Source organism: Atta cephalotes, assembly GCF_000143395.1.
Source record: "Atta cephalotes unplaced genomic scaffold scaffold00046, whole genome shotgun sequence".
Taxonomy (NCBI): Eukaryota; Metazoa; Arthropoda; class Insecta; order Hymenoptera; family Formicidae; genus Atta; species Atta cephalotes.
The window spans coordinates 563,664-583,432 of record NW_012130110.1 but is presented as its reverse complement, the minus strand read 5'-3'; the positions used below and the strand labels follow the sequence as shown (position 1 = coordinate 583,432).

The following is a 19,769-nucleotide window of genomic DNA, read 5'->3' as shown; positions in this document are numbered from 1 at the left end:
ATATATATATATATATATATATATATATTTGTAGTTAATAAATTTAATTAAATAATTATTCAGCGAGCGGTCCTTTTATTTTGGTCCTTTTTTAGCGGTATTAGTTTATAAGTTTTACAGCATTCTTTTTTTCTATTATTTCGGCATTCCTTTGTTCGGCACTCTTTTTTTCTTTTCTTAAAAAGAAAGATTTATCTTTCGAGAGATGTCGCTTCAACAGGTTACAAGACGCTGCGATTCGAACGTCTTCGCTCCGTTTGCCCTCAAGGAATGCCCATCCCTTTCTAACCCAGACCCTAAGGAAGTCGGCTTACCCCACACCATTCTTGAGTCTCAAGTTTTCTCGGTTTCTACTTGCGGCCAAAGAGATCCGTCCCTCGAAGATTTTCCGGGCCGCAGGCTACGCAGGAACCTGTTGATGTAAAGAATCGTCCCATTGGTGAATCTTGGAAGAAAGGACAAGCGTTTTCTTACGACTATGTTCTATACCCTAGGTCAAGCCCCCTCCCCCCCTTCCGTAAACGTCGAGGGAACAAGATATCAACTTGTTGCTGTCGGGATATTGAGCGCGGGCCAAGGAGCTAGAGGGTTGGTTTTATTTTATTATTTAGACACTGCACGCGAGACCGGCTATTCTCTTTCTTCTCCATGTTCTCCTTCTCGGGATTAATAATCATATTTTTTTCTTCATATCGTGTATTGTTTCGTTATATCTCAACAACTTGGAAAACAATAAATCGTACTACTCCATAAAGAAATACGAATATGCTTTTTCTGTCATTTGGATTCTATCCTTATAAGTTAATTTATGAGATCGCGCGTATTTCGCGTGTTTGAAAAAGTTGTCCTCTTTATATAATTCGATAAAATTAAAATTGATCAAATATTCAAACTATATATCGAAAATACAGTAATATTTGATCTTGTAAATATTCTATGTAATTTATTATTAAACATCCGTTTAAATTTATATTCAAATTGGCTATATATAATTAGAAATCTGCCATTGAAAGACAGGTAATACTTTAACAAAATTTTTCATTCTAAAACATCATTTGTTTATTTAATACGTCTTATATTTTAACGTCGTTTTTATAAATCGAATTAAAGTTTTAAATTTATAAAATATGTTTGCGGAATTTATAGTACTGTTATTGTATAAAATAGTGGTGATTAAGAGAAAAATTGTTTCGCGATGCAGATTTGTACTCAAGGGACACACTCAAGATGTGTGCTTACTTGGAAACACTTGTTGAGCATCGAACTAAGATTGTCCGAGCTAAGAAGCCACTTGTTGCTTCGTCCTTCCTACAAGGAAATCCAGGTCCCACACCAGGATACTTAATACTGATAACTGCAGAAATCCTGTATAACTTTGCTGTGAATTGCTTCTGCAAAGAGGATCAGTTGTTATTGTGATATACTCTTTGCATGTTGCTGCTTTGAAATTTAGCGACTGTATTAAAAATGTATCACAAATTACTATGGCAAAATTTAACATATAAATTTAATATATTGAAATGTAAATTCTTGTGTATGATTCTTTTGAAGACTTTGTTCATTATTTATCTATCCCATTTCTGTCACGATCGAAATATTCCATTGCCGATTTGATGATTATAGGAAAGGGGCGTCTCCTGAGGCGGAGGCCACATGTTCGTAGCTCGCTTTCAGATATAACCGAGTCTCTCGTGTACGATAGACGCTTAATCGAATGTGAAGTTAATTATCAAATACTAACTTTAGATGTATGACTTTCTCGATAGGCGACAATGTGCAACAAAGATACATTTGGCATGCGGCATCCGGATAATACATATTTAATTGTAAGAGAGTTATATTCGTTCTTAACTTTACAGGCGTATTGACAGATTTATTTCTATCGAGTCGTCTCTAACTCAGGATAGAATTTTCATTCCAATGAGGACATTGTTTTTATTTTACTAATTAGCATGCCGTATCGTGGTTTATTGAAACCAGGTTAATTTAAGAAAGAAGAGAGACTGCCAGTTAAAATCTATAATTCCATATCTTCTGTTCTCTGGAGCGAAATGTGTTTACTTGAATCGTTATTACTACTTATTTGCTTTTTATTAGATGCTTCGTGCATATGAAAGAAAAACAATTGCCACACAATGTATTGATCTGACGCTGATTCGAATTAATAAATTTCCAGAGAGTTAACACGCTGAATAGGAAACTTAAAAAAAAACATAGAAACTCACCCTGAGGCTTCTGTGATGATTAGATTCTGCCACGTGCCTATTGTGCCACCCATCGATTCGACGCCCCTTTTTCGAATGCATGCGTGTGCGTACCATGCACGCATGTTCGCATCTTAATCATGTATAGAATGTAAGACGAGAACCCAAAAACTAATCTTCTCATGTGAGATGAGACATCGTTTGATTGAAGCGAGTCTTTGTGGATTCTTATTATGATATAAAATCGATGAAAGTTCAACAACTTTATTATCATTATTTTTAGGAAAAAAAAGAATATTTGTTACAAAAGATCAATTAATATAATATTATACACAGTATGCATTAATCGTGTTATGATTAAGCTAACATTTTTCGAATAGAACTGATTTATTTAAATTAAGATATATAATCATTTATATTTCTCTAAGCATTACTTGAAGATTATCAAAACATTTTTACGTTCAATATAAGCTAAATATACAAATATTGATTACAATTTCAATTATTTTTAATACTGATAAATGCATTTAAATTATTTTTAATGCTGATAAATGTATTATATTTGTTTAAAGAAATGTAGCGAGTTTGATGAAACAAAAATTAGCATATGCAGAACATATTAATAGGAATTAATGCAATGAAATATTTACAAGCTCAGAATGGCAAATGACTATGTGATAGCCAACGACTGTATTATTCTACGAATTTTACGAATGAATGTTTCGTATACTAATTCGTACAACATGCGGAACACAAATAATGCAACATGTACAATGAACAACACATATAATATATAATCTATATCCAGAAATATCGTGTCAATGCTCAAACAAGCATATCAAAAACTAAATCGTCAAAGCTGGCTCTACAATCTAACGAGCGCGTACGTACACTTTACGCGGTGTCGCAACAACAGGAAACTAATTATAAATCTGTTTCTAACAACGCGCGTCGTACGTCATAACTGTGAGGCTCGTTGATATATCGGCGTGTGTACTTCCCTCGGCGGCTACGTTAGAAACTATTTTTAAGTCTATTACGCGTAGCATCGTTGCGCCATGCCATGACGATAGAAAGAGTTTAACGCGGGCACGCAAGAGCGTCAATAACATTTCGCGCACAATGGCCGCGGGTAATTCTATACTCGACGATCGTAATATGCCTTCCAGCAAAGGACGCTCCTAATCGTCTAATCACCGTAGAACGGCACCAAAGTGCGCTTCAGTCGTGATCAACACGGTTCGCCAACCCATCGCAAGGGGAATATCTGATTGATGATTAAAGGGGTGATGGACGGAACGAGGAGAGCGATGGAGTCGCAAAGCGGGAGGCTAAGAGTAATCTTGACTGGACAAAGATTTCCATCGAGACACTCAGATTTGATTTTCAACCCCCATCGTACTGCCCCACACTACGCGTTTTAGAGAAGAGTCGGGGAAGCGCACTCTCTTCGTAGAGTGCGGCGACTTCGCCATGTCGAAACGATCGACTTGGGTTTGCTTTTATCGGGTTACGCAACGTTCACGAAAACCAGTCGACTAAGTTCTTTGTCTACAAAGCCATCTGTCACCCCGAAGAGCCCGTGAGAGGGTGTGGGAAACGATGTGTGGGCGGCGGCGCCGATACGTATGTTCGCCAGGGCGCGTTACGCGTGTCCTCTCCGTGTTCGCGTATCCGTGTGAACGTGGCGTAATGTACGTGTAGATGCTAGGCGTACGCCAATATGCGAGATACGATCGAGATAAAAGCGAGATAGCGCGACAAGTATAAGCGGACCTTTGGGATGTGTATCGGGTATTGATTTTCTCCGCACGGAGTTACGCCACGGGCTAAGCCGAAACGCGACGAAGTTTATTAATCCCGGGACAGCAATCCCGGTGGAGTCTGCGTGCCATGGCAAGACAGGCCAAAATTTTTCAAAATATGAACTACTTGGTGACGATTCGTGGAGGTGAAAATATTATTCTTTACTGCCCCAGGTAAAATATTAAAAATTGTTATGTATATGTCAAAAAGATTCTAAATTCTCTAAAATTAAAGTAATAAAATTTTTTCATCTTCTTTTAATCATACGGTTTCTGTCATCTTGAGAAAAGATTTTGTAATGAAGTTCTTCTATTATTTCTAATATTGCAAGTTAAATTCACTCTGTAACTTAAATCCCGGAGCTGCATAAATTGGCTAACTCTAGAGAGTAGACGTAGTTGATGGTGGAGGAAAGGAACGCTAGAAGATGGATAGGGAAAGAATGAGAAAGAGCGAGGTACAAGCACAACAGGGAACAGCTAATACATCATAAACTTGAGAACAAAGAGGAGAGAGGATGTCGAGGCTACGCCGGAGAATCCGCAAACTCCGACATCCTCGCAACGAAACTTTACCTATTTGTTAAATCTTGCCGACCGAAACTGTCTCAGATACTAGCTTCGAACAGTACCTCACACCTACGATCTCCTTGGCTCTCGTCCTCCTGACTTCTACTTCCTCGATCCTTCCCCGTGCATTCCAGTCGGAACAATGCAGTGAATGGAAGTATAGGTGGTCATACTTAGAATTTCGGATAATAAAGTCAAGTTATCGATATTTGAAGCATGTCACAAATTAATTTCTTCATACAAGTATTTTATTATACGAGCTATCATATATCATTTTAAAAATAAATCAATAGAAATGAAAGTTGTAAAGAGACGCTTCAAATTGCAATTTATTAATGTAAATATACAAAGGATACTTTTCCATTTTCAATTTTATGTGTTTCCGATTAAATAACCCATTGCCAAGGGAATGCCTTTATTTTTGGTTGTGGAGTATATTGCGAGGAATCTCGGTAGAGAACGCAGGGCTATATTTATATCGCCTCGATATTTATGCGCGATCGAAATTCGTGAACTTTGGCACGTGTGACGCGAGGCAAAAGCTCGTCGCCGACACGCGCGCGTTGCACAGTCCGTGCGACTGTGTTGGGGATGGTGGCGAGCTTTGGAGAGGGTTTCATTGTGACGACAATATCGCCTTGGGCGGCATTGGCGAGGTAGATATGCAAATTTCGAGAAGTACGGCTTAGTTCTCTGCAATTTCACTTTTACAAATTTGTTAATGTTTTGTTATGTGTGTGTCTGTGTGTGTGTGTGTATCTGTGTGTGGGGTCTCTAAAAGTTTTTAGCATATAACAGCTTCTTCCATAAAATTACTTTAGCCACGAGAATCGTATGAATAATAACAAAACCACTATAGAACATTAAAATAGATAAAAACAAAAACACTAAATATTTTAATTTTTTAAATTATTAAAAATTAAAATTTGAAGAGTAAATTAGTCATTAAAGATTCTGATAAAACGATATGCGGTTTAACGGTACAAGTGATAACAAATTATAACTATAATAATAAAATACATGTAAAAATATTTTGAGATATTTGGAGATGTAATTAATATAATTATTCTTTTTGTTTTAGGGGACGGCACCTTTCGCACCGCCACGGCAACGTACAACGTAAGTATACCATTGAATATTAACTCAACTCATGAGAACCTCGCGACTCGGAAAACTTATTTCCCATTCGCACAAAAAACAAAGCGGGATCACCAATCGCCTATTGTAATTGTATCGTCGACAATTTCTCGTCGCTCTACGCCAATGCATGCATACATGAACATAGTCGGGGGTTGACAATGCAGCTTCGCGTCATAGTGACTGCTTCGTCGTCGTGCGATGTCAAGGATGACGCCGGGCGTCGAGTCATTGGAGAAAAAAAGAAGGATGTTAAATATGGAAAGGAGATGGGGTTAAAGGGGGAGACGGAGACGCTCTAAGGTACATAATCATGCTTGCTGACTCCTTCCCTAATAAGAGACTCACTGTCAGCTCGTCCCTACGAATCGACCCCTACGCGTGCTCCACGTGCGTCATTGCGCTCACATGACGGTATACTATAAACGACTGATAATGAAAGCTTTACGATGCACTCTTCGTTCATCCGTGGATACGCAATAGTGATCCATAGTGGGTTGTTGAAGAATCGTTATCTGTTAGAGGCATTCTACAATAAGCCATTAAGCTTTAAGTCATAAACATAAGAAATCGACCGATCATCGACCAGTCAAATATGAGAAGAATAATTTTAAGACTTAAAGCTTAGGTAATGGCTTATTAGAAAGTTTATAAGATAACAAAAAAGGAGGGAGTCGTAGATAAGATACAATGAGAATTATGAGATCGAATTAGAGATGTTGGTATCTAAAACTGTAGTTTTTTCCAATCTTCTGACATACACTCGAAGACGATGTATCTTTTCTTATTCTTGTCATCTACCATCTTCTTCATTCGATGTATGACCGTCTCCTCATGATGTCTCGTAATAGACGAAATGTTCTCTGATCCGCTTGAACAGCGATTTGCAAATTAATTTGGCTTTGTCGGTCGACTGTCAACACTATTCTGATCTTCCACGCAAACAACACGAATACTCTGCAGTTCACGTATGATCGATAGGTACTGGAAGGATTGTCTGGCTTACGAATAGTATGAATTGTTTCTGTGACTGTATTGAGCCGCATTGGGTTATCACATTAAACATTTATTTTACGATATTATAAAAAATTAATTAGGTGGATATAATTTATTATATTGCTCCATCTATGAGATACAATGGCATACTTTTGCAGATAAGCGAGCCATCTCAAATAGTATTAAGACTATTGAGCATAATACAAATTGAGATGTGATCGTCCAGTTTGAGCTTAATTAAGGCTGAATGAAAGAATACGCGTGAGTGTAGTCGGAAATGAAAAAAAGCTATACTATTCATCCGGCAGTTACCCTTGGTTCGCGACGGAAGGGACGCAAGGGCGCCTCGATGTCTTTGCTTCGGTGTCGATTTAAAGGGCCAAGCGGTCGAGGGTCCTTGGCCGGGACAGGTCTCAAGGTGTGTATCTCTGGTGGATTTAAAGAACCCTCACGGCGGAGCATACCTTTCAAACAGTAGTATAGGCTGCAGCCTGAAACCAGATGGCTTGATTCTCCACTTATGTGCTTTACCCGCCTTCTTCCACCCACGTGTCTTATAAACCGATGGCGGTCTAAAACGTGAAAATGGATTTTCTCACCCCTCCGACGTTTTTTCCTCTTTCTTTAGAAGCGGTCGTTCGACCGACAAAACTCTCTCGCTCCTACGTTCTCGCCACCCCCTCACGCACGTTAATAACGCATCTCGATGCGGGTCGGCGTCGAGAGAATGAAGGAAGAACGTCGTTCGACATATGTTTCGGAAGTCATTGTGCGTCATGCGGCAAAAGACGATGTGTAGCGGTAGATCGCAGCCCATGAACGGTTCTCCTGCTCGCGTACGTTATTAGTACTTTTAATCTTCCGTTATAGATGAGAGCCTCGAAATTGGTGCCGGATACCGTTGAGAGGATCGACCAATCTGCCGCGAACAGAATTCCACACTTAACGACGACCAGGGGAAGCGCAGGTATCGACAACAGTTACGTTTTTTTTCCCTCGCTCCCTAATACTTTATTCGTTCGTCTAGTTTTTTTTACTCTTTCATTGTGCCTCGTGCCGAGAGATCGTACGATTTAAGCGCGCACGAGCGGCGACTCGAGTGGGTGGATAGCGATACGCCAAGGGATAATGCTGTGCATTGGTGTGCTCTGAGAAAACGCATAAATTCTACTTTTACCGATACGTTTGCCATAAAGTATTTTTATGTTGCCACGGAAGCTGAAATTTTTAACACATAAACGAGGAAACTACTTTGATCATTTTTATTCTTATTTATTTAGTATTTTCTTTTGATCAAAATTATTTTTATCGTAAGTGCACTTTAATTGATAATTTAATAACATGAATCGTGACAAAAAAAGAAAATATGTTTTTTATAAATTGTTAATTAATTTACTTTACCTACAAATGCACACAATGGTGAGGAATTATTTTTTAAAATTAATATTAATCAATTTAAATGTTAAATAATCGTAAAGATTCTTATGTGCGTAAGAATTTATTTTGATGACTGATGTAACGGTGACAATAAACGTCACGAAAGACATAATGAAAGTAGAACGTGTAACTTTAGAAGAGGAAGAGACTGCGAAAAGGGAAAGATATTCCCAGGTGTTCTCGGTGGAAAAGCTGCGATTCGCCGAACCACAGTCTGGCACGCGCTGCGAAGAAACGAAAAGAAGGGATGCTAATGTGTAAAGGGGACAGGGACAGGTTTTGCAGGCTCGACATTATGTTTACTACACGAAACGCCCCCGCAACGCCTTCTCGGCAGGCCGGACCGGATATCTCGTGCTGAGAATTAGTCGGATTTACGAGCGGCGACAAAAATCGCCTACCCGACCTTGCCTTCTCTTTTACCGAAGCATGAAAAGGCTCGCCCGATTGAGACCTCGTTATTGAATGTTTAGAGATCGTTTGAGAGATCACTTCTCGCGCAGAAATACATGCATACAAAGCATAATGACCACGCTCGTTTGCTACCTTGTAAATCTTTTCTATTGCGTGCTCCTGATAATTAGGCTGTTGGCTCTTCATAGTTCGTAAAGATGATCGGTTGGGGGGCATCGGGAAAGGAAAATTTCTTTAGCTATTTCTTTTTGTTACGCTAACAGCTCGGTAGCTTTAGGTCAAATAAAAAGTACACAATGATGTCCACCTATGATTGTCCTGTATGAAAGAAATCTTTGTCGACGATCCCATTGATCATTCCGCTTGCGCCAATTACTCGTCTATGGATATATTGTGCAGGAAATCAGAGTTCATACAAAAATCTATAAAGATTAAATTATATGTATGTCAATAGCTTAATATATTTTATATGTAAAGTGTCTAAAATCATTATTTTCTGTGAAAAGATTTTTGACGAACTTGAGTGATAGGAAAAAATTTAGAAGCATTTTTTAGAAGCATATTTGAGAAAAATTTGACAATTAAATAATATAAAAAAAAGGATTTTATTTTTCATTTAATCATTGGAAAAATGATCTTGTAATTAAGAAGCAACGGTAAACTTGTTTTAGTAGTGACAGAGTTTATCCAAAATTATGTTAAGAAATAAAATAATTTAGAGAATACAAAATATATTTACATTGACATTTCATGTATATTTATAAATATTTTCTAAATATAATGGAAACACGTACTCTCTTTTCACTTCGGAAATAATTGCGCGCGTGTATGCCTTCCGATGCGTGACAAATGTGGATACATAGTGGCATTCGGAAGTACATTCCCCTCTGTGCGGGGATCGCGTTGCCTGTATATACACGCGCGAATCATTTCCGTATACTAATACCTCTACAAATCGATCGTAGCTCCGTCACCTTGATAACCTCTTTCTTTTTCTTGCTCGCTCCCCCTCGAGCGTATATGCGCCGAGGGAGCGTCTGGCCAGACGGAATTTCTATGGGGTACCAATGGGACACCCCATAGCAGTTCCGTCCTCTAATGTGGAAGTAGCTCATGCTACCTGAGCAGCTGCGCGTGTGTGCGCGAAGGGAACTCCCTTCGGGAGTTTTATTTTATTTTGCCTCACCTTATGGGATGTCGAAAAGAGCGAGAGAGAAAGAAAGAAGCAAGAGTAAGGGGAAGGCCCTATAGATAAACGCCGCCAGGTACCCCGTGAACCAACGTCACGCTTGAGAGGGGGGCCATCTGCCCCCTAACGAGTATGTGACGTCAGGTGTGACGACGTATGTTGAGCCAAGGAGTCTCTTATGCATCATACCTCCTTTTCTCTTTACGCAAAATGTCCTAATTGTAAACGAAAATAATTTCTTTACAACGTACGATTCTACATCTGTAATATCCCCCAGATAATAAACTAAACTGATTTTGACGAAAAATGACACAATGAGGACAAATGACGTTAACTTATTATACGAAAAACCATTTTGTATCTGTGTTGAAAAATGGTCCACTAAAATCCTTGTTAAAATTTTGTGTTAAATTTTTAACACGTTTGAATCTTGATTTAACATAATGTTTATGTTAATTAAAATTATGTTAATATTTAAATAACATAAAGTTTAAATATTTTGTGTTAAATTGATATTCAATATATTTCTTAGTCAAAGTAACACAATTTATGAATAAGTGAATAAATAACATAAAAATAATAATGCTTTAAAACGTAAATTCTAAGATAAATGAATAAGACTCTTGAAAAACATATCATAAATATTAATTTTTACTGAAAAAATATTCCACAGTTTGCTTATAAATTATTTCAGTATTATACTTTGTGTAACTTTTTTACATAATATTTGTGTTATTTTCTAATATATTCATTTTGTGTTAAATTAATATAAAAATTTGAGTAGATTATTTATGAAAATTTTTATTAAATTAAACATATGAAATATATTAAATTTAATACAAATTTTCCAACTGTGTATTTAGAAATTGGGATGAATATAAAATACTTATAAGAACTACGGAGTTATCTATCAGGAATATTTAGAAAAAAATTCAGCTGTTATAAACACGAGAGAATATAATTTAATTTGTCTTTTAATTACATCTTAACTTTTAATGATGCATTAATGGGAGTTAGACACATACAATTTTTCAGAATACGTAAAATTAAAGTGTTAAAATTATTCATGTTCGCTAAAATAATTGGATATTTGATTGAAACGTACAATTCTTTCAGCACTGCTTCGCTCGATCATTGCGCTGCGACTCACTTTTATCATAGTAGGCGTATCTTTAACAAGACCGTTATATTGTTCTTTATCAGACGAGGCTCTTATCGCGCGGGGCGGCTTCTAAACATATGTACGTATGGCGTTGTATATATGTAGATATACGGATGTCTCTTTTATCACTATCAAGAATATTTAATTTGAAGAAGTGGAATTCAAATTAGCTCATCTTGAAATTGATCACATACCGAAAATTTAGATGTCTTTTTTTATATTTATCTCGTATTGATAACTTCAGTAACTAAATTATATTTTATTAAATGTAAATTATTTAAATTACAGAAAAACATGAAAATCAATAATCACATTACTTCATTACTTTTCAGAATTAATTTTTGATAAATTCTAGTTTCTTCTTTATATTATTATATAAATATTCTCTTAAAACATAGCTCTCACATCATTTAAAGATTTTATTTTACCTCGCCTAAAATTACATACTTTGATTCAAGAACTTGAAAAATTATAGAGGGTGTTATTATGAAATTTAGATGCAACCCCTCCGCCGCGTCGTATTGTCCGTCGGTCATTCCATAGAACATTTGTCGCCCCACGTTTTCGATTCGTCGTTGAGGATTACGCGCGTGCACATTAGGATTCGGTCGCGTGTTATGCGCCTTGTACGTGCGAATTCCAAGTATAAGTACGTAATATGCAGAAGCAAAGGGGCATGCGTCACGGAACATCTGCCATGGGCGCGTGGCCCCCGTTTGTACCCCAAAGAGCACCGACTGAAGAGGAGGGTTCTTTGAGACAAAGAAAAAGTATGACGTACCGGCAGCTGCCGTGTGTGGTGACGTAGGGTCTTCCTCGTCCCTCTTGTGTTTCGCGGGACTTACGATCACCCAAGGTGAGAGACCCCGCGTCGAACATCGAAGATTTATCGCTCGTGATCGCGTGCGCGTCCGTCTATGTGGCCGCAACTGCGGTGCAAATTACAGGGGCCGTATTCAACGAATTTTCCTTCCGTACAAATAGCAGAATTTTCTTCCAAATTTAAAGAATGTTACATATTTTATCACTGATTTAGTTGGATGATTCGCATGAGCAACGGGAAAGTATTATTTATTTTGATATAATTATTTGAAAATAATTGGATGGAAATTAAATATAAAGGGTACATAAAAAATGAATGTGACAATAACAGCAACGTAAAATCTTGCAACCTAACTTGCACAAAAATGTCTTACAATTTTATTGAAGGTTTTCCGGTTCTTCTTTTCGAGAAAGTTCTTTACTTCCGATATATTTCTTCTGCCCTTGCTCTTTCGTTCAAGAGGAGATGTAAAATGTGCGGATGTCCATCCTCAAAGCAACTCATCGGCCACCATACGTTTCTCTTCTGAAGAGAAAAGTAGAAAAGAAAAAAAGAGAAAAAAAGTACCGCGCAGTAAAGCGCACTAATCTCCCAAGTACACGCTCCGTTGAAAGCCTGGCCGCCACTGTCTTTTCCCGGACTTTTTCTTTTTTGTTTTTTTTTTATATTTTACATGCCCAATAGCGAACGTTTTATTTACTCTTTAAGCACGGACTTCTTTGTTTCTTATGCGTCAACGAACTTGCTAGACGAGATTGCAAACTCTCTCCGGGATCGTAAAAGGTAATTAATGGAGATGTCAAATGTGTTGTTAAAAATAATGATTTTTTTTAACACATTGAGTGCCAACCAATTTTTTTAGATGTACGGCAAGAATCGAAGCTTGAAATCATGTAAAAAAAATTGTCACAAAAAAACAGCCATTGCACGCTGTACATTGTATAGAGTACATTGTATATTGCACATTGTATATTGTAAGACGTATCTGAGCGGTTGGCGAGAACACAAAACTCTGTCCAGACGGCTGAGAGAACAATGTCAGAAATCATGTAAACATGTGGTACACAGTATGTATCGTCGATGAGAGTAACTAATGTCACACGGTGTGTGTCGTTGGCACTCAACATGTTAATGTAATGTTTAATTTATGTTAAGCAATTTTTAAATAATTTTGAGAACAAAAACTAGAACTAAAATGTGCGTATTAAAAGATATTAAGACATTAATTATTATTTTGATGATTCTTTGCGAATCCTTAGCCAGATAAGTAAACATTTTAGTCACATTGCTACTAATTTTCTCTCATTTGTCTCGATTCGTAATTTTTTCTTGCAATTTCTCTCTCCGAACGATTAGTTCTTATGGTTTGATATCAGCTAAATTTTACTTGTCAATATTCTTGATATATAGGATGACCTTCGCGTGACATCTGAGCAAATTCCAGAGATTATTTCAAAATAAAAATTCTAATATTAAAATGTAGAAGTTACAATAGTTTTTAAATGCAAAGGATATTTAGAAAATTATTTAGAAGAATAGAAGAGAATAGAATTGATGTTTGAAAACATTTTCACTATTCTGCAATATCTAAATGTGCAAATTTCGAATAGTTCAATTGGCTAATTTTAAGTTCTCGTTGTTTAAAAACTATTGCAATCTCGACATTATGATATAGGATTTCCATCTTGAAATGAATCAGGAATCTGCTTAATGGGCCACGTGAAGCCTGAGACATTCTACAGTTGTTTTTTAAATGACAATTTCAATGTTAATTATATTCTCTCAAGTAAATTTCTGCAATAGATCAGATTTCTAGAAACTAATATGAGATAATAAAGAATCTAGCATAAAATTAAGAATATAATTATTATAAAGAGAAATAATTTTGCTAATAAGATTACTTCTTTGTTTTATTCATACCGAAATAGTGAAATAAAAATGCATAATTATGTAAATACGGTTTAGAAACCATTGTGAAAGTATGTTAAGAAAAAAAAATGTACTTTAGCAGTCTACTCGGCTTTGCAAGCTAAGAATAGAGAAAGGAAACAATTAATTGTAATAAAAAGAAACAGAAGCTTGTTTAAAAACCACTTAACGGCCTGTCGGACTTTCCATCACTTATCTCATATTAATTTCTAGTACATCTCAAACTAAGTATTATATCATCATTGAGAAAAATGATTTTGTTATAGAAACAAGTCAAGGGAAAGCAAATGTGATATTTGTTAAAAAACCGATCAATTAGTTATCGATTGCAAATTAATTCGTCAATATAACAAATAATCAATAGTATCGCTAGCAAATAAGAAACTCATATATATATATATAAACGTAGACATAAACGTAGATTGCAGGATTCAAATCGTAAGAAATTGATCAATTCTAATCAAATATTCTCCCTACATTTGAGTTGGTCGGTTTTTCCTATGACTTAAGACTCCACGATCATTTACGAATTCTATGTAAACGAGCCTAAAATCTATCCAAAAGATAGATTAGATTCTATAGTTTCTATTACTAATAATTGGTATAGCAGATTAGCAGCAAACATAACAACAAAATTTGTTGTCACATATTTACCGGTTAAAGGTATTGATGGCTTGCTAAATTAACAAAATCCTTTATCTCAGTGATAGTAAGAAATAGGCGGAAAAATAAAGAGAAGGAAAAAATATTCGCCGCGCAAATAATATACGTATATTGCGAGTTTCGTGCATGTATTTTCATCTTACAACATCCAACGTTCTTTTTAAGTCCTCGCAAATGTTCTTTTTACATTTGATCCCACAAAATGCATTTTTGACAAATGCAAAAGCACAATGATCGTATCGAATCACGGGCTAAATTGGGAAGCAAAATCGTCGAGATATTGTGGGTGAGACAGATGCATCGTACATAGGAGAACCATAGAATGAAAAGAATTCGGGAAAGGGTGCGGTCACGCAAAGAGACGCGACTCTTTCCGCTCTCTCGCATTAATGCATCCAGGAGAAAACCCTTCCGATTTGCATCTGTCTCCGAAATGCAAAAGGGGTTTCCCGGAATACAGATGTTTCTAGAAAGCGCAAGGAACGGCTGCTCGAGTGGAAGAAAAATAGAATATCGCGAGTTTTCGAGCTATTCCAAGACATTATTTTCGATTGTAGAGAGGGTTCCTTCAATTCGATGTCTTGCCAGGTGCATCTCGAAATCATCTGCTTTCCTCTCGATCAAGATTCTTCGATGGAAACAGGATTATGTACCTATATCAGAGCTCTTGAGAAATTATCCAATATCCGTCCGAAGAGTTGCACGGTTGCTCAAATTTGCTGTACACGTAGCATCAAAAGCGAATATTGACGCGAGCGAATAGGAAGCGCGTATATACATTAATTCGGTATAGCATGAAGAATTGTCATGCGAAAATTTAAGCACGATAAAAACGTAATTTTTAACCGTCAGTTACTTCAACGCGCGTATCCCGGGTTCTCTCTCAATCACGCGTAAGCCATATTTATGTCTATTTGCACAGTTCGTACGAGGGCGTGCGACGTGGCGTAAAATATTGCCAATATCCTGAAAAATGTACACGTCGTCTCTTCAACCCCGAGGAGATACGCTCGGAGGCGCGAACTCGCTTGGCTCCCGAACTCGTTGCTGCACTCCCGACGTCGCATAAAATTCTTGCGTCGCACGCTCGCGTGCTACGTCGCTGATGAGAGAAAAAAAAAGTGATAGACACCTATAGCCCGACGGTCTTAAAAAAAAAAGAAAAAAGAAAAAAGGAGAGCCGGTTGGGTCGTCTCCGTTCGTAAATTCCTCGCCACCCCCGAACCCGGCCGGCCCTCTCCTCGCTGTTTCGCTTCATCTCGTGCGCACTTTTTGCGCGGAGATTTTTCGCAACGCCCCCTGCCCCCGTTCACCACCTCCGACGACCCGATGGCCGACCCTCCTTCCCCGTCGTACCCGGCGCTTTTTTTTTATTTTACCCCGCGCGTCGCCGCTCGGACCGCTGGGCGATCAATGAATTGAAGCGGCCGTCCTTTTTTTTGGTCAGCCTCTGGCTCTCTTCGTCCGACTCACTGCCGCCTGCTTCGCCGTCACCTTTGCACCATCCCTCGCACCCCTCGCACTCCTCGCACAATCCCCCACTCCAGGGACGAGAGTATTCTCTCTCCCGTTCTCTTTTCCTCTCCCTCTAATTTTTCCTCGCTCTTTTTCTCTTCCACACACGTGCACTTTTTCTCCCTTCTCCCCGTCTCTCCCATTTTTCGCGTCCGTTCCACTCTTTCCGCCGTTCTCCACTGTGCCTCTCTATCAGCATATCTCATTCTCTCCCCTTTCCCTCTCTGCCTTCTCCTCTCCGTTATCGTCCTCCTCCACCTACCTCCTCCACCTCTTGCGACTCTCTCGTCCTTTTCGTTCCTCGTCTAACTCGCCATTCCATGGTCGAGAGAAACAGACTGGGAAGCTGTCTTTCTCGCACGCTTTTCCATCCTGCGTTCCTCCGTCTCCTTCCTTCGGCCTATCTGACCCTGCCGTTTCCCTTCTCCTTCTCTTCCTCCCTTTCTCTCTCTCTTTCTCTCCAATACAGACTGGACATTCGAGCCTCTCCGGTTTCCCGTGGGGTTCTCATACACGCAACGCACACGCGGCCGCGTACGTGCATCTCACATGCACCTGCACGCATGCAGATCCCGCGTTTCGCGTTCTCGCATCGCCAGATAAATCTCGCCGGCGCTTACATGTGGGAGATACAGAGGGATGGCGAAAGAGGGAAAAAGGGAGAGAGAGTGAGAGAGAGAGAGAGAGAGAGAGAGAGAGAGAGAGAGAGAGAAGAGAGAGAGAAAGAGAGAGGATGCGAGAGGGGGTGTTGAAGCGAGGGAGTTGGGTGCATAGTGGAGGCGCATGCGCTCGAGTTAGACGAGCACCTTTCGTTGCACATACGCGCGTTTCTATCTTCTTTCCGCTCGCATCCGGCACTCTCGTTTCATTTTTCTGTCTTCCTCTTCCCTCGCTGCTATATCCCTACCACTCTATTTCACCCTTTCCACCTTTTTCGTTGGCCTTTTATTTCAAAAGGGTCCTGGGCTAATGCAAATTTCCTCGTAAAGTGACGACCGAGCCGCCGAATTACGTCGCGAGTCGGTGCAGCGGCGTCGCCAGCTCGCAACGGCGGAAGACGCGTGATCACCGGGGATGTATCGCCCGGAAATGAACACGGCTCGGCTGCCGGTTGCATTTTTAATGTCGTTGTTTCATCGAAAAGTACATCAGAGATACAGTAGCGCACAAACCAATTTCAATATTTTTATTATCCTTTTATGTAACGTTAGTTGTGAAAGTTTTTAGATATTATAAATTTAGACGAGTCATACAAAACTAAATATATTGCAATGACTGTCTAAAATTATCTATATATATAAAACGACTTAATGACAGTATATACAGTATTGTATAGATTTTACAATATTAAAATATAGATGCTTTTAAAAACATAAGACAAAGAAAATATATATTTTATTTAAAGATTAACGACGCGATGGAGGACGATGTTATATATCTACATGTTACTATATCAAGAGAGAAATATTTTGTTATGAATTATGTAAAAAAAATTGTTCTATTTGTGTCCTCGACTATGTATCGTGGAATCGTCGGTGACTGACCGGAACAGACGTGCATACAGAAATAATTACAGATTTCTTTTAAAAGGTGTACGGTCGATCTTTCTCTCGATGGCAAGTCGCAAGTTTATTCATTATACCGGACCAGCGATGCTGGACGGTACCGGATCGGACAGTTGGACTGCCAACCCCATCGAGGTTGGCTGTTCGCCCCAGCAGCAAATAAAATCGTATTTCATCCTTTTGCCGGCGAAAATTTTGTCCTCTCTCGCACTCGCCCTCTTTTTCTCGCCCTCTTTTTCTCTTTCCGCGGCGTATAAGCTCGTACATCAAAGCTCGCCCGCGCCTATCTTCCTCTTCGAATGCTGCTGCTGCTGCCCTGCCCTCCTCACTCCTCCTGTCTCACTCTCCTGAGTCCACCATTTCAATCCCCCCACTGCTCACCGTGAACCACCACATTGCCCAACTACCCCCTTTTACCGCCCTTCCAACCACCACCCACTCAACCCCATCCTGTATACAACTCATAAACTTTTGTACGAAGCTTTAGTAGCTGCAAGCTAACTTCCGGCCGTACGACACGCGTTTGTTTTCGTACTGAGTACAATCGATATCGATCGAGTAGTCGGCGTGAATTCATCGAACGAGAAGGCAACGTTAACTATGTATCGTTATCGTAAATCCGTCTCTCTAATAATCACTCACCATGTCAGTGAAAAAGTGTCCTCCTATCATAATCGTTTGGAACGGAAGTTTGTTCGACGAAAAAATTGAGTACAGCTACGGTGAGAGATATAGATATAGTCATAGAATTAAAATGAATCCTACAAAGAGATGTATGTATGATATACTTTGAAGAAGTTAAATTGTAAATAATGAAAGAGTAAAGTTTTCTAATTTATTACGGTTCACATCGTGAGACTATATTACATAACGTATTTACTGCGACGATAAAGTATCGTTTTATATATATTCCATTGATGTCAAAAAATACTTACGGTAATTCAATTAATGCGCAACACGTTGCAACCACGGATCGAAGAGCGAAATATATTGGTTGAGTACGGCTGTATTTTTATTTAGTCGAATTTTCGAACGCCGCGACGCAACACGAGGATATAAAATACGGAACAGTCGCGAAGTTAGTGCGAATGTACCATCGCGATTTATTTCAGCCCTTCCGCGGGCTACCCTGGCTTCGCGGATGCAGAATGCAAACCCCGACGATAAGCTAGCTGACCGCCAGTGGTTTTCATCATATAACTCGATTAGCCCTGAATTCTCTCTCTTTTTCGATATAATTCAACGCGAATGCAATTTTCAGTAATTGCAGCGGCGGTAGAAAGCAACAACCGAACGGAAGAGCGAACGGGAAATACTAACGCGAAATCCTATTAAATTGTTCTCTCACAAAATGATCCTTAAGAGTGTTCGGAATACGTGGGTCCATGAGAAAAGAAATCTTCAGTAATGCGCGCAGTAATGTAATACAATTACGAAAAGAAGAATACGTAATTTCAATTAACAAATTCAATTTGCAGAATTACTTCGTAAAAGCAAAACGTATAAGAAACAGTTTGTAATATCGATTATGCTTATTATACGCTCAGGCAGACCGTTACCAATTAACGTTCGATCATTGTTAATGTGAAACTCAGAATAATTAGTGTACTCTCAGCTGACAGCTCCCACTAAGGCGTCCACCATCTGTTGTGTACAAAAAAGAACGGACGCCTGAAAAAAGAACCAATTTCTCGAGGATGAAAACCTCGATTTCTCGACTGTCAAAATTAAATGCGCAAACGAAACTGGTCCGCCTTTCTAGATCCGAAAACTGCAGTCCTAATTGTAGCGAGGAGAAGAAGAAATGAAAACAGTTACCTTTTTAATTGGAGAACATAACTGCCGCTTGGTAAATTGGACCGTTTGACACGTGACTGCCACGCGAGGCTCCCGTTGAACACTCTGAAACGCCCTACAGCGAAGTACCGTTAGGGTCTAATCATGCTTTCCTCTTGGAACGCTTTTCATAATGACAGGTAGTGTGTTAAATAATTATAGTTTTTGTTTAAGTATCATCTTTACGAGATTATCCACACAGCTGCGACTTATCTATGTGAAGTTATAATTTTGTCATTATATTTTTTTTAATCTTCTAGAGACGAATTTAAAGAATATTTGCAACGTTCAGTTTAAAATTAAATTTCAGATAAATTAGAAGTCTGTATAAATTAGTTAAAAACTAAATATATTTAATTGAAGATGGAAATGTATGTAGCATTGAATATTGAAATATAGTATTTTATAATCGACAGAAAGACTATATCGATATATATCGATACAAATTAAAAATAAAAATGTACGATACATATTAAGTAATAAAATAGTGTGTGTGTGTGTATATATATATATATATATATATA

The 19,769-nt window shown here is 38.4% G+C and overlaps 1 protein-coding gene across 1 annotated transcript in view; it reads left to right on the top strand.

Moving 5' to 3' along the window:
* Positions 1–19,769, top strand: part of LOC105622569 — a 122,745-nt gene that overhangs the window by 55,845 nt on the left and 47,131 nt on the right. Inside the window, exon 3 of the mRNA XM_012203986.1 lies at positions 5,661–5,698. Within this exon, the coding sequence (XP_012059376.1) occupies positions 5,661–5,698 (38 nt within the window). The remainder of the gene's footprint in view (positions 1–5,660; positions 5,699–19,769) is intronic.